Consider the following 15,209-nt stretch of genomic DNA (forward strand, 5'->3'; position numbering starts at 1 on the left):
TTCATACATGAGAACGAAAAACGATATGAATTCCTTATAATAAATCAATGAATATCTAATGCACTATAAAATCATATTGTCAATCCACTTTTTTAATTTCAAGGTAGAAAATATTTGAAAAAACCTAATTTCATATAATAAAATACAAAGAAACAAGTGGGGATATGACATCATCAGTTTGCTCGTTGAATATTCATGAAATGCTTTGAACTGTTTCACTGGAATAATTCAAATAAAAATGCCATAGATTTGTTAATCCTTGATTTGGATGAAATTTTCAGTGCTTTGTTTGTCTGAATTTTCTTTATCTGTTAAAATCGTATTATTTTCAGCCTGGAGAATCCTTTTAATGCCATCATGCTTTATTTTGACTGGTTGTGTGTTACTAAGTGTAGTATATGTAGACATACACACACACAGCAAACCCTCACAAATATAAATATATATATCAAACTCTTTGAAAAAGGCGTGTTTTTTAGCATTTATCCCTGCCGCCGTCTGTCCGTTAATGTTTGTTTTCCCTTGTTTCAATTTCCCCTAATTTACTAGAACCCAAAACGACCGTATTTATTATGACTGGTGGGGAATGACATCCGAAAAGGGGGTTGGTTAGTTTCCAGGGGGGGGGGCTTCGATTTGCCTGAACTTTTCAACTAAAGAGGCCCTAAACATGTCTCTAACTAGTATAAAGTTTAATTGATAATGTGTGAAATGATATTAAATTGATAATGAAAAAAATAATGAAAGGAACAAAAGTTGAGAATAAAAAAATCTAGGGAATAAAAGAAACCTTTGAAATATAGCACCATATAGAACCTTAAGTTTAGTAAATAAATACATGTTTCTCTTGGGAAACAGAGGGCACGTGCAAAATGGAGAATAAAGGGGATGGGGTAAATAGCAGTGATAGTGCTAGTGAATCCCCGAAATATATTTCCACGGAGATATTTCTTTTAGCTCCATATTTCCAAAATATTTGTCAAATGTGACTTGATAAAATGATGCATGTGTGCAAGATTAAAGTCTAGGTATGATTGATTCTATCCATAAAACAGACCATTTGTAATTAAACTTGAAATAAGGATTTTTGTTGTTCCGTCTTCCATTTCGTATATATTTTCTTCAATTCTATTCAACCAGATGTAGGGACAAACCAATTTTTTTCGGATTATAAATAAAAATTGCCGTAAATATAGATACAATATCTATGTAAAATAAAAAAATAGCAATATCTCTTTCAAGTTTATGTTTTAATTTTTTTTTTTTTTTACCGCCGAACAATCAGATACAAGTCATACAATTTGTATAACTGTATTAAATCAATATAAGCATTGAAAATACAAGAGTTTTGGAAATAGAAACATCAGAAGCTTTTATTCATATATATCTAAGATGTCTTTATCTTCTCCTTCGTCTTTTTACTCTTTGGTTGTATTTTTGTTTTTTGACAATCTGTCTGCCTACTCCAGTATAAGGCATAACAACCCATCCCCCGAAAAAAAGAATAAATAAATGAATGAAATAACACACAAAAATAGCACACTACTAAAAATGTAAAAAAAGAAGCGTGTTATATAGATCAGATATTGATTTTATTCGAACAATCAATGTTTTAATTCAGAAGTAACGAAGTGGGGTGTGTGTGGCAATTTGCCCCTACAGTTTCCTACATGGAACAGGTGCTCTTGTATTTATTATAAGAAAGCTCAATTAGACCTCAGAAGTCAGTATCTAAGGTCACATTGGGTGATTTTAAGTTCAGAGTTGACCTGTTGGTGTTGGATTAGGTCAATTATAACACGAGCTTATTAGCACCGAACACTCTAAAAACACTGAGTAAAATTTTACCCATTATATGGTAGAAAGGGAACGTGCATGTGTTCTGGGTATTTCTTTTTTTACCCCATATTGGGCTATTTCAACGCAATATTGCGTAAATTTGTTCACCCAACCAACACGCATGTTCCCATTTTACCCAATATTGGGTATACATTTTTTTTTTTGGAGTAAATATAACATATTATATAATTGGTCCTGAAAAAACGCTCACTAGGTATTGAGCCGTTAATATTGAGATCTGCATCCTTTTTAAAACTCAGAATAGGTTGTAGAGCTAGAAAGCACAATCCCAATTGTGCTTCCAACACCAACACCAGCACCGGACTTGAAATCATCAATTTTTATATATAGACCTACATAGTGACATCGATATCCATTACTCGTGTTCTCTGGCTTTCAAGATTGCATTTCCCATACCACCAGTCGTAGAACACAGGGTGGCGACCCTGCCAGGGATATCTTTCTGGAAACAATGATTTCATAACCAGTCCTTTGATGATGATGCACATGCTGTGGCTGTTTGTCTTTGCGCGACTGGTCAAAAGACTATCCCCCTTCTCTACCCCACCTAACCTCCTCCAGGAAAAGTACTCTAGATATTTCTGCTGGTCGCGATCCAGGAGGTTGATGTATTCCACGAACTCTCGAACAGTCTTGAAGTCGTCGAGATATATGAATGAGTGCGGTGGAATCAGACGTTCGTAGTCGGCTTTCGGCGCGCCGAAGACGATCGGGACGCTTCCAACTGCGAGAGCGTTGTCCCAGATCTTTTCTGTAATGTACTCAGGGCATTGAGTATTCTCCAACGCCAGGGTGAATTTATACTCTGCACGCATATCCCAGCATGCGTCCTCCGAGAGAGGGCATTCTAGCCGTCCGCACCTGCCGTAGGTATCGACGCTCAGGTAGTTCTGGAGTTCTTTAACAAACCTTGTCCTCGCCCAACTGGTACTGTTGCAGTTAGTTGCGACCCATATCATCAGTTTGTCCTTCTGGAGAATCTTCGGATCTGGTTCTGCGAGTTCTGTGTCCACGAAGTAATAACCTGGAGCAATATCTGACTCGAGGAGGTAAGTTAGCGAGAGGTTAAAAGGATTACCATACTCTCTAGGTGGACTCGCAGGTGGGCCATGGATAGAGGCTTCCTTGGAATGGAACACCCAGAACTGGCCAGGCGGCCGGTTTTGGACATAAGGTGCCCAATCACGGTTATCGATGTGAAAGACCACCACGTCACTTTCTAAGAAGTCCTGAAAGTCTTTTCCAACCTTGGTTTCAATCCAACAGTCGGAGAACTTACACTTCAGACGCTTCCAGTTTAAAGTCAAAACTTGGATAACCCGTTCATCAAGTTCCCTGCACATTTGGAAGACCCTGATTACACAATCTGTTTGGGAGTCGTTGGCTGCTGCCGCTGCGTCCTGGAACTTCTTCAACAACCTGTTAGGACCGGACGCTGATCCAACGCTGTCATCGGCTAATACTTTCCTCATCCATGATGCATCCACGTTACTGTCAATCTTAAACTCCCTGTTGACAGCGGCAGTCTTTATGATCTCTTGGCTTAGTCGGAGATCATCTAGCTCTGGGACATGATCGTAGTACCTACTTTTTGATATCTTCGACCGAGGAAGGGCTTTGCCATTTCGGTATACCAATCTGTTTACGTTCTCTACAAGTTTGCGTTCGGAGTAGCTAAGAGACACCAGGTGGTTCCGCAGTTCAACGTAAGTCTTGAAGACCACGATCATCAAGAGGCTGCCCCCGATCACGATTAAACGATTCTTTAAAGTGCCAAGGTTTACGATGTCCATGCTCTGTACCTGCAGGAGAACAAACACAGACTCATATAATACTGTTTCCTCTTAATTTCAACACTCTATACAGGGAGTTTCTAAAAAAGGGGAGCCGAAGTTCAGAGACGTCAGCTATATCAAGATTACATAGGCCTAACTTCTTGTGATTTGTATTCTATATAACTATAGGTAACTCATCAACTTTAATTTGTCACATTAATCGTCACTGGTCACAACGTTATCCTTCAGAGGCGAAGGGTACAAAACCTATCCCCCCCCAAGTTTTTTGTTTTAATGTACATGCACGAAACAAACTTTTTTTTGTGAAGTTTTTGTTTCCTCAGAGTTTTTCCCTTCAAAGTTCCATGAAATGCTATGCCCACTGTTAACTTTTTGTGAGTGACTAGCATTTACATATCAACTGCCTAGCTCCAAAACGTTATTCATCCCTTCCTTTTGCACCAACACATTCAACGTTTTCACAGTACCTCCCCTGGATCGACGCTGTCATGTCTTGCATTGCTCTTTTAATCATTGTCGGAAGGTGACGGAGAACGTGTATTTCGTACTAAATGTGCCTGCAAGTCACCAAGGATGTGCTCAACCAAACTTGCAGCTAGAACCCAGTTATGTTTCATTCACTCGCAAACAAATCGGCAGAAGCGATAACATTATACTGAAATTTGCAGAGGAAAACTCTTGATGAAACCAAAACATTACAACACAGTGGGTACACTAGCGTACCTACGGGGGGAGCAGAGGGTGCAGTCTGCCCCACCTGACGAGCCACAACCCATGCAAAGGACGTATCCCTGCCCTCCCCCCTGACGAGCTTGAAAGACCTTTTTTGCCCCCCCTGACGAACTTGAAGACCTTTATTGACCCCCCTAACGAGCTTGAAGACCTTTTTTTTTTTTTTTTTTTTTTTTTTGCTTGTCAATTTTTTTTCTGGTTTTGCCCCCCCCCTGTGAAAAATCCTAGGTACGCCACTGAGTGGGTATCTTGCACGTACGTTACAACAACAACAACAAACAAAAAACTTGGAAAAAGTAGGTTTTGTACTCTTCGCCTTTGAAGGAGCATAACTCTGAGACCCGTGACAATTGTGACGCAAGCAAAGTTTCAAATTAAAGTTGATGGATAGAATAAAATAAATTATGTATTATTGATATATAGCTGACCTTTGAACTTCGGTTACCTTTTTTTAGAAACAAAATGTATATTATAAACCCTTGTTGCCAAAATAAACTATGGAAAATGGAATCTAAGGCTAAACGAGGACTCAAAATACACGATATTTTCCAATGGAGAGTAAACAATGGAAAATATTGGGGTATAGTTTATGATAATTCCTGAGGGCTTAGGCGTAATATATATAGATCCTCTCAAATTTCTTTTCCAACAGGTAAGAACAATCTGAGCCAAAATGACAATTAATGCTATTGCGATCATTAAAGAAAAAAATATTAATACTTTTGGTCATGAATCTAGCTATGCTAGCCGTGGTGATGGCATAATGAGCCAATATGCCTGTACTATGCACGTGACCAGCTGTGAGTTTTATTATGAAATATTAGCGAGTTTTTTGCAATCGCAAGGGAGACTGCTGACTTTACAACATAGAAAATCTATTGAAAATGCCAGTCAAATCACAAGGAGCGGCTGAGGGGTCTTTGTCGAAAATTGATGAACCGGCAGAGCTCATGATCGTCGTAAGATTATGAGCGGACGAAAAATTGCAAATATGTCGTTTGTCCAGAGTCCAGGACGAAACTGCTGTTTTGGATTAACCGATTTTTGACTAAGACTGATTTGTCTCGAAGGGCTTTTGATTATATTTTTGCTATGTTGCAGAATTCAAACTCTCTTTAAAAAGACTGTACTTTTTTTAAATGAATTCAATGCTGAGTTACAATGTATTATCTATACGATGTTAAGTTCTCATTCTCTTTTCTTTAATTGCGAATGGTATTTATCATGACTGTTTCCTTTCTACCTCTTCCATCTTCACTGTCTCCCCTCTCTTTCTGTTTTCTCTCTCTCTAATTTATGTGTATACATATGTGTGTGTGTGCTCATTGTTACATATGTATTTTTAATGTATAATTTGTATAATAATGTTATAATGTATAATTTGTATTATAATGTTAACCTCAAATGTTTAGTGTATGTTGGGACCCTGCTTACAAGCACTGTGCTTATTAAGGGTATCCCTCCATTTTTAAACAATATGTATTTGTATTTCATGTCAGATTTTTATGTACACTTATTTTTAAAGATGGTAAATAAATTGAAATTGAAATCTGTCCCCCTCGCGACTGCAAAAACTCCCTATTCCCACTCTTTGTTCAATGAAATGACAGAACCAAGCCAACAACAGTCGAAACTAAATCATAACAAACACGTTTTACTTATTTAATAGAGTGATCGACATTCTTTAATTAAAAGGGTTGAGATATGCTATTGAACATGCTTTCACCCTCAGAAATGTTTAACCGACATTGAAGTGATATGAACCTACCAACCGTTGTTTTTTAAATAAAAATGCATGCAAAATGAGGTCGACAGTTGGTCTGTTAGTATCTTGCGCAGCTTTTGGCAGGATTAACAAATCTCCTGAGAGTGTTAAAAAATCATATGCCATGTAATTAATTTCATGCATTGCTCATATTGAATATTCGCAAAGTGCATTTTGAAGTAGATTGCCTGTCACTCTCGCCACTGTACAGTCAAATAAAATATAACATGAAATACTGTTCAGCCAAATGAATTAATACAGCAAGTAAACAACATATTAAAGTACTCACCTTTTGTTGACGTTAGCGTGTCCACTTATTATCAAAAACATATCCTGCTTCTAACATTGACAGGAAAAATTGTGGGGATCCAGAGTCCGCGAGTCAGCAGCTCTTAAGGTTTAAGGTTCTTGACACGATAGGAGAATTGACCTCAATGTTGTAGGCTATAGTGTAAGAGAGAGAGAACGGAGAAATGGGGGACCAGATCGATCGATAGTCTATGTATCCCCATCACATCACGTCACTGTGCTTAGGGGTGGGGAGAAATGTTTTTAAGCGACTATTGATTAAAAAAGGCAGAACTAATTCTTCAAAGCGCTGGAGAAGGTTTGAATATCGATTGATTATCCCGGTCGGTCATCGTGGTCATTCCGGGATATGTATCACAGCAAAAACTGTGGTGTTAACCGGTGTACATAGAGGACCACACCAGTTATTTTACTCCGGTGTTAAATTGATGGTGATAGTTTAACACCTTTGGTTGTTACATTTACACTCTTTGGTGTTATGTTCAATCTCTAGGGTGTAATTTTAACACCTCGGGGTATGGACCTCTATTAACACCAACTGGTGTCAGTTTTAACACCACAGTTTTTACAGTTTAGTTTTTGAGCTGCTGTAAGGTTCATGGCTAAAATTCATAAATAAACACTTTTTTTTTAAATCAAATTCGGATAACAAATTATATAACGAAGTTATTGAATTTCAAAGTTAAGCAATATTTTGTGAAAACAATCTTTAATACTTTGTCATGAATATTCATCAAGTAGGCTGATGCTGTCACATCCCCGCTTTCCTTTATTACGTTATTACATGAAATCATAATTGTTTTATTTTTCATATATGTGAGAACGATATGAATTCCTTATAATGAATCAATGAATATCTATTGTACTAAATGATATTGTCAATCCATTTTTTTAAGTTTAAGGTAGAAATATTTGAATAAACCTTATTTCATATAATAAAATACAATTAAAGAACATGACATCACCAGTTTGCTCGTTGAATATTCATGAAGACATGCCGAGACCTGTTTCACTGGAATAATGCAAATCAAAATGCCATCAGGGGCGGATCCAGCCCAGGACGAAATTTCGATTGAATACCCAATGAATTTCATTAAATACCAATTGACAATTCTTGGTTTCAATTTGGAGCACATGGAAAGTGAAACAATGGGTACACATTTGAACCAATAGGCCATTTGCCCCAATTGCATTGGAACCAATATTGGAACTTGGTCCCCATTGAAACCAATCGACTTTTGGTCCCAATTGGAACCAATAGTCAAGTGACTTCAACTGGAACTAATAGCCAATTTGTCTCAATACACTAAAAAAATATTGGGTAAAAATGCTTTATGAGGGTAATTATGTGTCCAATCAATATTGGGCATTTCTTAAGGCCACTTTTATTTATCCAGTGTATTTTTAACCTAATACTGGACAATATGCTTTCCGCATTGGGTAAGATACTGCCCACAATTGGTTGGACACATAATTACCCCGTGCTGGTGAAAATTTTACCCAATATTTTTTTTATGGTGTAGGCTATAGGTAATCAGTTGGTTAGGATCCAAATAAAACTAATTGCAGCCAAGTGGTCTCAGTTGTAAGCAATTGGAACTTCTAATTGACACAGCCAACATCAGTTGAACAATGGTATCGTAGTAGGATACTAGGAAATTTCAGCAATATCTGTTCATGCTAATGCAGAAGCATATACTAGCTAGCTGTCTGTCTGCATAAACATCCATGTAAAGGACAAAAAAGTACTATATACGCAAACCATTTATTCCATCTGGTGAAGAGCAGCTGCTACAAGCGTGTAAATAAAAGTATATTCTTATTTCATGTATTTGGTGCGGTTTGGTTGTGGTTAGGGATCTACCAGTGGCGTACCTAGGATTTTCCACAGGGGAGGCAAAATCGGCCGCCCAAAAATTTGACAAGCAAAAAAAAAAAAAAAAAAAAAAAAAAAAAAAGTCTTCAATAAAAATATAAAGGTTCTCGTAACAAAAAAAAATTTGACATGCAAAAAAAAAAAAAAAAAAAAAAAAAAGGTATTCAAGCTCATCAGGGGGCAATAAAGGTCGTCGTCAAGCTCGTCAGGGGGGGGGCAAAGAAGGTCTTTTAAGCTCGTCAGGGGGGGCAGGTATATGTATTTTGTATGGGTTGTGGCTCGTCAGGGGGGGCAGAGTGCCCCCCTGGCCCCCCCCCCCCCCGTAGGTACGCTAGTGGGATCTACTAATAAACTTTTAATCTATTACAATTCAAATATAATCATTAATGGGGGGTTTTTATTCTTTGTTACTCATTATTTACTTGTTTCTTAAAACTAATGTAGCCTATATCACTTCAAAAAGGCAAATGATTGAAAAGTAGGCCTACATTGCAAAGGCAATGGAATGGCATCAAGCACAGTGCTGTCATATACAAGTGATATGCAAATAAGCTGATCACATGATCAATTGGAAGCCAATTGGCTATTGGTCCCAAATAAAACCAATTCGGGGACCAAGTGGCCCAGTGTGATTAATTGAATCGAATCAAAAGCAAATTGGGCAGTTGGTCCCATTATAATTTAATTGGGGACCAATTGAAGACCCATGGAAGACATATTTGGACCAATTGGTCCCATTCTTGAATCTTGAATCTTGAAGAAGTACTCTCCCAAAAGCGTACACGCTGTCCTGGAGAGGGTTGTGCTGTGTCAGGTGCTGCCAGTGCTTCAGGTGATGTGGTGATCCTGTGGTGGTATTCTTGGTGCACTATATACAGTGTGCTAGGTGCAGTGTGCGGGTGGTGCGTGTGTGTCCCTCTTACAGCATCTTAAGGAGGGGGAGGCAACATTTGCTGAATGATAGGCAATGTTGCTCCCCGGAAGCCAGCTATAGAGGTCGAAGTTACAGCAGCGTTTGGGAGAGTATTCCAAATACGGATGGTTCTTGGGAACATACTGTACATGTAGCAGTTCACTCTACAAAAGGTTGGGTGTTAGACATCATTAGACATCAAGAACTCATCATCATCATCATCAATTGTTTTTTTCAATTGGTCCCCCATTGAATTCTAATGAGACCAACTGCCCAATTTGCTTTTGATTCGATTCAATTCATCACACTGGGCCACTTGGTCCCCGAATTGGTTTTATTTGGGACCAATAGCCAATAGCCAAGACCAACTGACCATGACCCTGGGAAGCGGGAGTGCTGGGCGTGCTTCAGCTAGCACCCCAACAATTTCCTTGGGCGTGCTTCATGTATTATTCTCCATAGGCTGCGGCACCCCCATTCTGGAAGATGTGGAATAATGGAAAAATGTAACCAAAATGACCTTCATTTTTCGTTTTGGAGTGAAACCTTTTTTTCCTTCTTATTTCAAATTTCTCGGGAAAAATTTGATCTCTGTTTTGTAGAGAAAACTTTTTTGGGGGGCTTTTAAAATTTACATCAGCACCCCCAGTAAAAAAAAATTGTTCCCAGGGCCACGCAACTAACCCTACAATAGGACCCTTTGAAACACATTGATATCAATATTGAATCCAAATTGAAACCAATTAAAACCATTTGAAAATTCAATGGGTATTAATGAATTGTGTCTAGGTGGGAGCTTTCGCCAATTGGAGGCGGAAAAATATTTCCATCCATATTTTCCCTGATCTGTCGCTAAAAGCTGATTTTGGTTATATTTGACTGGGTTATTCTTAGTAAAGGCATATCTTAGATCTTTTGTTACAAACATGATATTAAAGGTGTATAATAATGCGAACGTGGCGAGCTCAATGTATTTGATTTTCATAAAGTTATACCTAAAAATCAAACATTCTGAACCGTTTCTGTAATGATCAACAAGAGGAGTACCTAACTAAACAATACTTGCGAGCGGGAAGCGCGAGCTGATTTTTTTAACATCAATATCTCACTGATCAAATAATGCGAGCGCGAAGCGCGAGCCGATATTTTTTTATATTCAGAACTTAAAACAGGGATTTCTAAGCCCTTTTTTGTAATCATGAACAGGGTAGGTACAGTATATACCTAATCAATAAATGCGAATGTGAAGCGCAAGCTGAACCTTTTAAAGGGGACCTGGAAAAGACTGATAGCAGTTATTTAGGAAAAGGTCCTACATCTTACCGATCACATAGTTCGAGGGGGAAACGCGAGCAGAAATCTTTGTACAAACAGGCTTAGAGGCTTTATTGACCTGAAAATGAACGTTCTAAACACTGTTTGACTTATAATTATGGAAATCGAGAATTTTTGTTTTTAGATAAAGATGTGAGCTAGACTGCATGAGCGCATTTTTGGCACTAATTTGTATTTATGAAATGAATGCTTACCTTACTAAATAATTAATAATAATAATAATAATATATATATATATAGATATATGTTGTTGTTGTTGTTTTTTTTTTTTTTGGGGGGGGGGGTAAAGTGACATGCAAAAGGAATGTTTATCTGACTATTAGTAGGAATTCATCAAAGGGAAACACGTCTCACGAATTAAATGATACGAGCACGAAGTGCGAGCGGTAATTTCAGTATCCAGAGCTGAAAAGGAACGTTTTCATCATTGTTAGCCATTTATGAAACTAGGCCTATTGGGCGGATAATTTTGTCATGAGATAAACCAACCTTAGTACCAGATCGACTTAGAAACATTCGGTGGACATGGCCTACTTTGTCTCCCACTCTTAAAATTTTGGCAAGGGGCCTACTATGCGAGCAGAATGCGAGAGCTGAAATTAGTTGACATACGCCTAACTGACCTTAAACCACATTATTCTTCAAGCATATTTATAAGCGAGAAGCGTAGGCAAGTGTGTTTTGTTGACCTGGTAACAGGAAATATAGGTCTATAACATACATTTATAGGACTAGCTTTATCACTAATACATATCTCACAAAAACGAGCGCGAAGAGAGCTGCTGCAGCTGAATTTGTGCCTCATGAAAAGAAATATATTTTGAGGACTGTTCGTATGATAGGTTATAAAAACAAAATGTAAGTGCGGAGCTCGAGTTTGATTTTTTTATAAGGCCTACAAGCTTTCTTACCCCAAAAAATGCAAATTTTAGGACTGTTTCTTTTAGTAGCCAAGACTTGTTTTATAATTGATAATATGCCTTATGAGAGCGCAATAAAATACGGGTGCTAGATTTTAATTCAGACCTGAAGAATGAACATTTAAAGAAGTTTTGTACTCATGATCAGAACGGAATGCGAAGAACGAATTAATATTTTTGGTATTATAATTTGACCTGAAAATCCGGACGATCGAGTGAGGATTTTTTTTAATTACTATTATTTTGGTGGGACGTCAATATAAAGTTTCAATTATGATTTTCTGTAAATTTTAAAATAAAAGACAAGTTTTTAATGGTTCTTAAGATGATTGATACCCCCATTCGAATAAGCCATGTCCCCTTTTCCTGATTTGTTGTGATGATTTTGACATTGTATTAAAAACATAATTTATTTTCCCCTTATTCTATTTTAATGTTCTTTGTTTTTTGTTCTTGGTCCTGGATTTTCTTATTTTCTATTTATTATTTCTTTTTTTTGGGGTGGGGGGAAGGGTGGGGTCCTGTTCCCTAAATCTATGCGCCATTCTTCTTCTTCCAGAGTAAGTGCTGCTTCAAGGTGATGAAGTATATGGTGTTTGGTATGTTATTTTTCATGGGGAATTGGTATAATATTCATATTAATTCAGTTTGGGGACGTACGGCACATACAGACTACAATTAGCGGGGTTGGGCAATTTATAGGACCGGCAATATCAACCCCAAACCCCCAAAAGTCATTAATACCCCCCTAAAAAAAGTATAAACAAATTGAAATGAAAGGGATCATCCACTTCACATCATTATTGGCATCATCATCATCATCATCTGGTACGGGATGAAGGCGCAAGCCTGTAATTCCCGGTCGTTTCTTGTATGATTGGTCACTGAAAACTACTACTTCATGAGCTTGCGTGAGGAGTCATGGAAGCTCAAAGTGTTTTTTTTGCCAAAAAATATCAATATTTCTTTTAAATTTGTCTGTTGTTGGCATTTGTATTAGGTTTTCAGGAAGACTATTCCAGTCACTGATGACTCTTCTACTGAAAGACTTATTTCTCACATCCAGTTTGCTATGGGATTTCAATAATTTCATGGAGTGACCTCTTGTAGAGTTACTACCAGACTTGGAGAAGAAATGGTCTGGAGAAATGTTGACCAATCCATGCATAATCTGGTGGACCATTATCATATCTCCTCTCCTCCTTCTATAATAGAGTGAGTACATGTTAAGTTCCCTGAGTCTCCTTTCATACGGTACGTTTCTCAAGTCCTTCACTAGTTTTGTTGCTCGCCTCTGTACTCTCTCAACCTTCTTGGCATGTTCTGTAAATCTACCGTTCCAGATGACGCTCCCATATTCCAGATGTGGTCTAATTAATGTCTTGAAGAGAATGGGCAAGGTAGATTTGTTTAGTTGAGTGAAAGTTCTCTTTACGATTCCAAGCAGTTGGTATGCCTTATTAACAGCTAGAGACACATGCTGATGAAATTTCAATTGATTATCAACTGTTACCCCAAGATCCTTTTCGGTAGCTACTGACTTCACTTCTTGTTCCAACATATAAAATTTTGCTTCTGGATTATTCCTTCCGATGTGTAGAACTTTACATTTACTGCTATTGAAAGGTAACTGCCATTTCGCTGACCATAATTGTAGTCTATCCAGGTCTTCTTGAAGATCTTTGATCTTTGATAAGTCACTCACTATATTGTAAAGTTTGGTGTCGTCGGCAAATAAAGCAACATTACTCTTGTTGACAGCAGATGATAGGTCATTGATAAAGACTAGGAAGAGAATAGGTCCGAGAACACTCCCTTGCGGTATTCCGCTTGATACTGGAGACCATGGAGATAGTTCCCTGTTTACTCGTACACGCTGAACTCTTCCTGTCAAAAATTCTCGCATCCAGATAAGAAGTTGGCCCGTAATTCCGTGTCTCTCTAGTTTACGTAGTAGCCTTTCATGGGGAACACTGTCAAATGCTTTGCGAAAATCTAAGTACAAAACATCGATTGGCTTCCCTTCATCAAGCATCTGCGTCCATTCTTCAAGCACATACAGAAGTTGTGTGGAACATGACCGTCCTGGGATGAATCCATGTTGGTTATAATACAACAATTGATTATCTTGCAAATGATCCACTACAGCATTCCTCACAATCTTTTCCATTAGTTTTCCTGCTATCGATGTAAGACTCACCGGTCTGTAGTTAGAAATCTGTGTTCTAGTTCCTTTCTTGGGAAGAGGAATTACAATTCCCTTTTTCCAGTCAGCTGGAATTTTACCTTCATGCATTGACTTGTTGAATATGATAGATAGTGGTTCTGCAATAACTTCACCCAACTCCTTCAGCACTTTAGGATGGATCCCGTCTGGGCCAGCTGATTTATTCACATTTAAGGTTTTGATCATTTTTGTCACATCTGATGTTTCAAATCCTAACTTTTCCATACAAGGTATATCAGCGTCTACTCCGGTCACATAATCTGGAAAGTTTTGTAAGTCTTCAACAGTAAATACTTCACAAAAGTATTTGTTAAGGACATCTGCCTTTTCCTTATCAGTTTCTACTAGAGATCCATCATCTCTTCTAAGACTTCCTATCTGACTTCTACCTTTAATCTTGCTATTTGCGTACCTCCAAAAAGCCTTAGGATTAAAGTTGATACTTTCCACTAGGTCATCTTCAAAGTTACGACTGGCTGCTCTTGTTGCCTTTCTTAGCTCATTTCTTGCCTTCTTATATGAATTTAAGTCTGCTTGTTTCTCGTCTTCATTTCTATAAACACTTTTGGTATAGCGTTTCCATTTTCGTGCTTTTTTCTTAGAAAGTTTCAGGATTGGTTTAGTAATATAGATGTTCCGTCTTTTGTCTTTACTACATTGTCTCATTGGAACATACTTTTTGACAAGAACTTCCACTTTCTCTCGCAGCAAATTCCATGCTCGATCACAATCAAGTAATTCAAGTTCATCCTCCCAATTGATAGGTTCAAGAGAGAGTTTCATAGATTCATAATCTCCTTTCTGAAATATCATACGAGTTTCTTTTGTTTCCAACATTCTCAGGTCATTATCTATATTCAAATGGGCAAATAAGCATACATGATCACTAAGTCCTAAAGGTGGAAGATATTGCAGTGCAGTAACTATGGTGTCAGAGTTAGCAAGCATTAAGTCCAAAGTGTTGGACTTCTGTCCGCTTCTATGTCGTGTTGGTTCCAATACATGTTGTATAAGAAATGATTCTTGAGTAGCAGTTAGGAACATGTTCGAAGGATGATTGGGCGATGCTTTCACATATGACTTCTCCCAGTCTACTTCGGGATAATTGAAATCTCCAGTGATCAATAAGTACTTTTCTCCATTCTCACTGGCTGCTTTAATAAGATCACACAGTTTCCTGTTATTTTCTTTTGAACTTGATGGACTCCTGTAGATACATCCTACCAACATTCTATCTTTTCCAGTTAGCTGGATTGAACACCATATGGATTCGGTAAAGTCTACAGAAAAGAAAACTTCATGGGCATTTAGTCTATTACTAATATATACTACCACTCCACGAAGACTGGATTCCCGATCAATGTTTGTAAATGTCTGAAATCCCTCTAGTCTTAACACTTCCGGGGTTGCTTTGAACAAACTTGATTTTGGTGCTACTTCACATATCATAATCAAATCTGGTTTTTGCACCCCAAT

At 37.8% G+C, this 15,209-nt stretch overlaps 1 protein-coding gene across 1 annotated transcript; it reads right to left on the minus strand.

Moving 5' to 3' along the window:
- Positions 1–1,570: 1,570 nt before the first annotated feature.
- LOC135154499 (alpha-(1,3)-fucosyltransferase C-like) lies at positions 1,571–6,673 on the minus strand. The gene is made up of 2 exons (XM_064100720.1): positions 6,443–6,673; positions 1,571–3,662 (listed from the first exon to the last, which is right to left on the minus strand). Exon 2 carries the CDS (start codon positions 3,651–3,653, stop codon positions 2,193–2,195), a length of 1,461 nt encoding a protein of 486 aa, XP_063956790.1. The 5' UTR covers positions 3,654–3,662; positions 6,443–6,673; the 3' UTR covers positions 1,571–2,192.
- Between the last annotated feature and the right edge of the window lie 8,536 nt (positions 6,674–15,209).

This window comes from Lytechinus pictus, chromosome 6, assembly GCF_037042905.1.
Source record: "Lytechinus pictus isolate F3 Inbred chromosome 6, Lp3.0, whole genome shotgun sequence".
NCBI classification, from domain to species: Eukaryota; Metazoa; Echinodermata; class Echinoidea; order Temnopleuroida; family Toxopneustidae; genus Lytechinus; species Lytechinus pictus.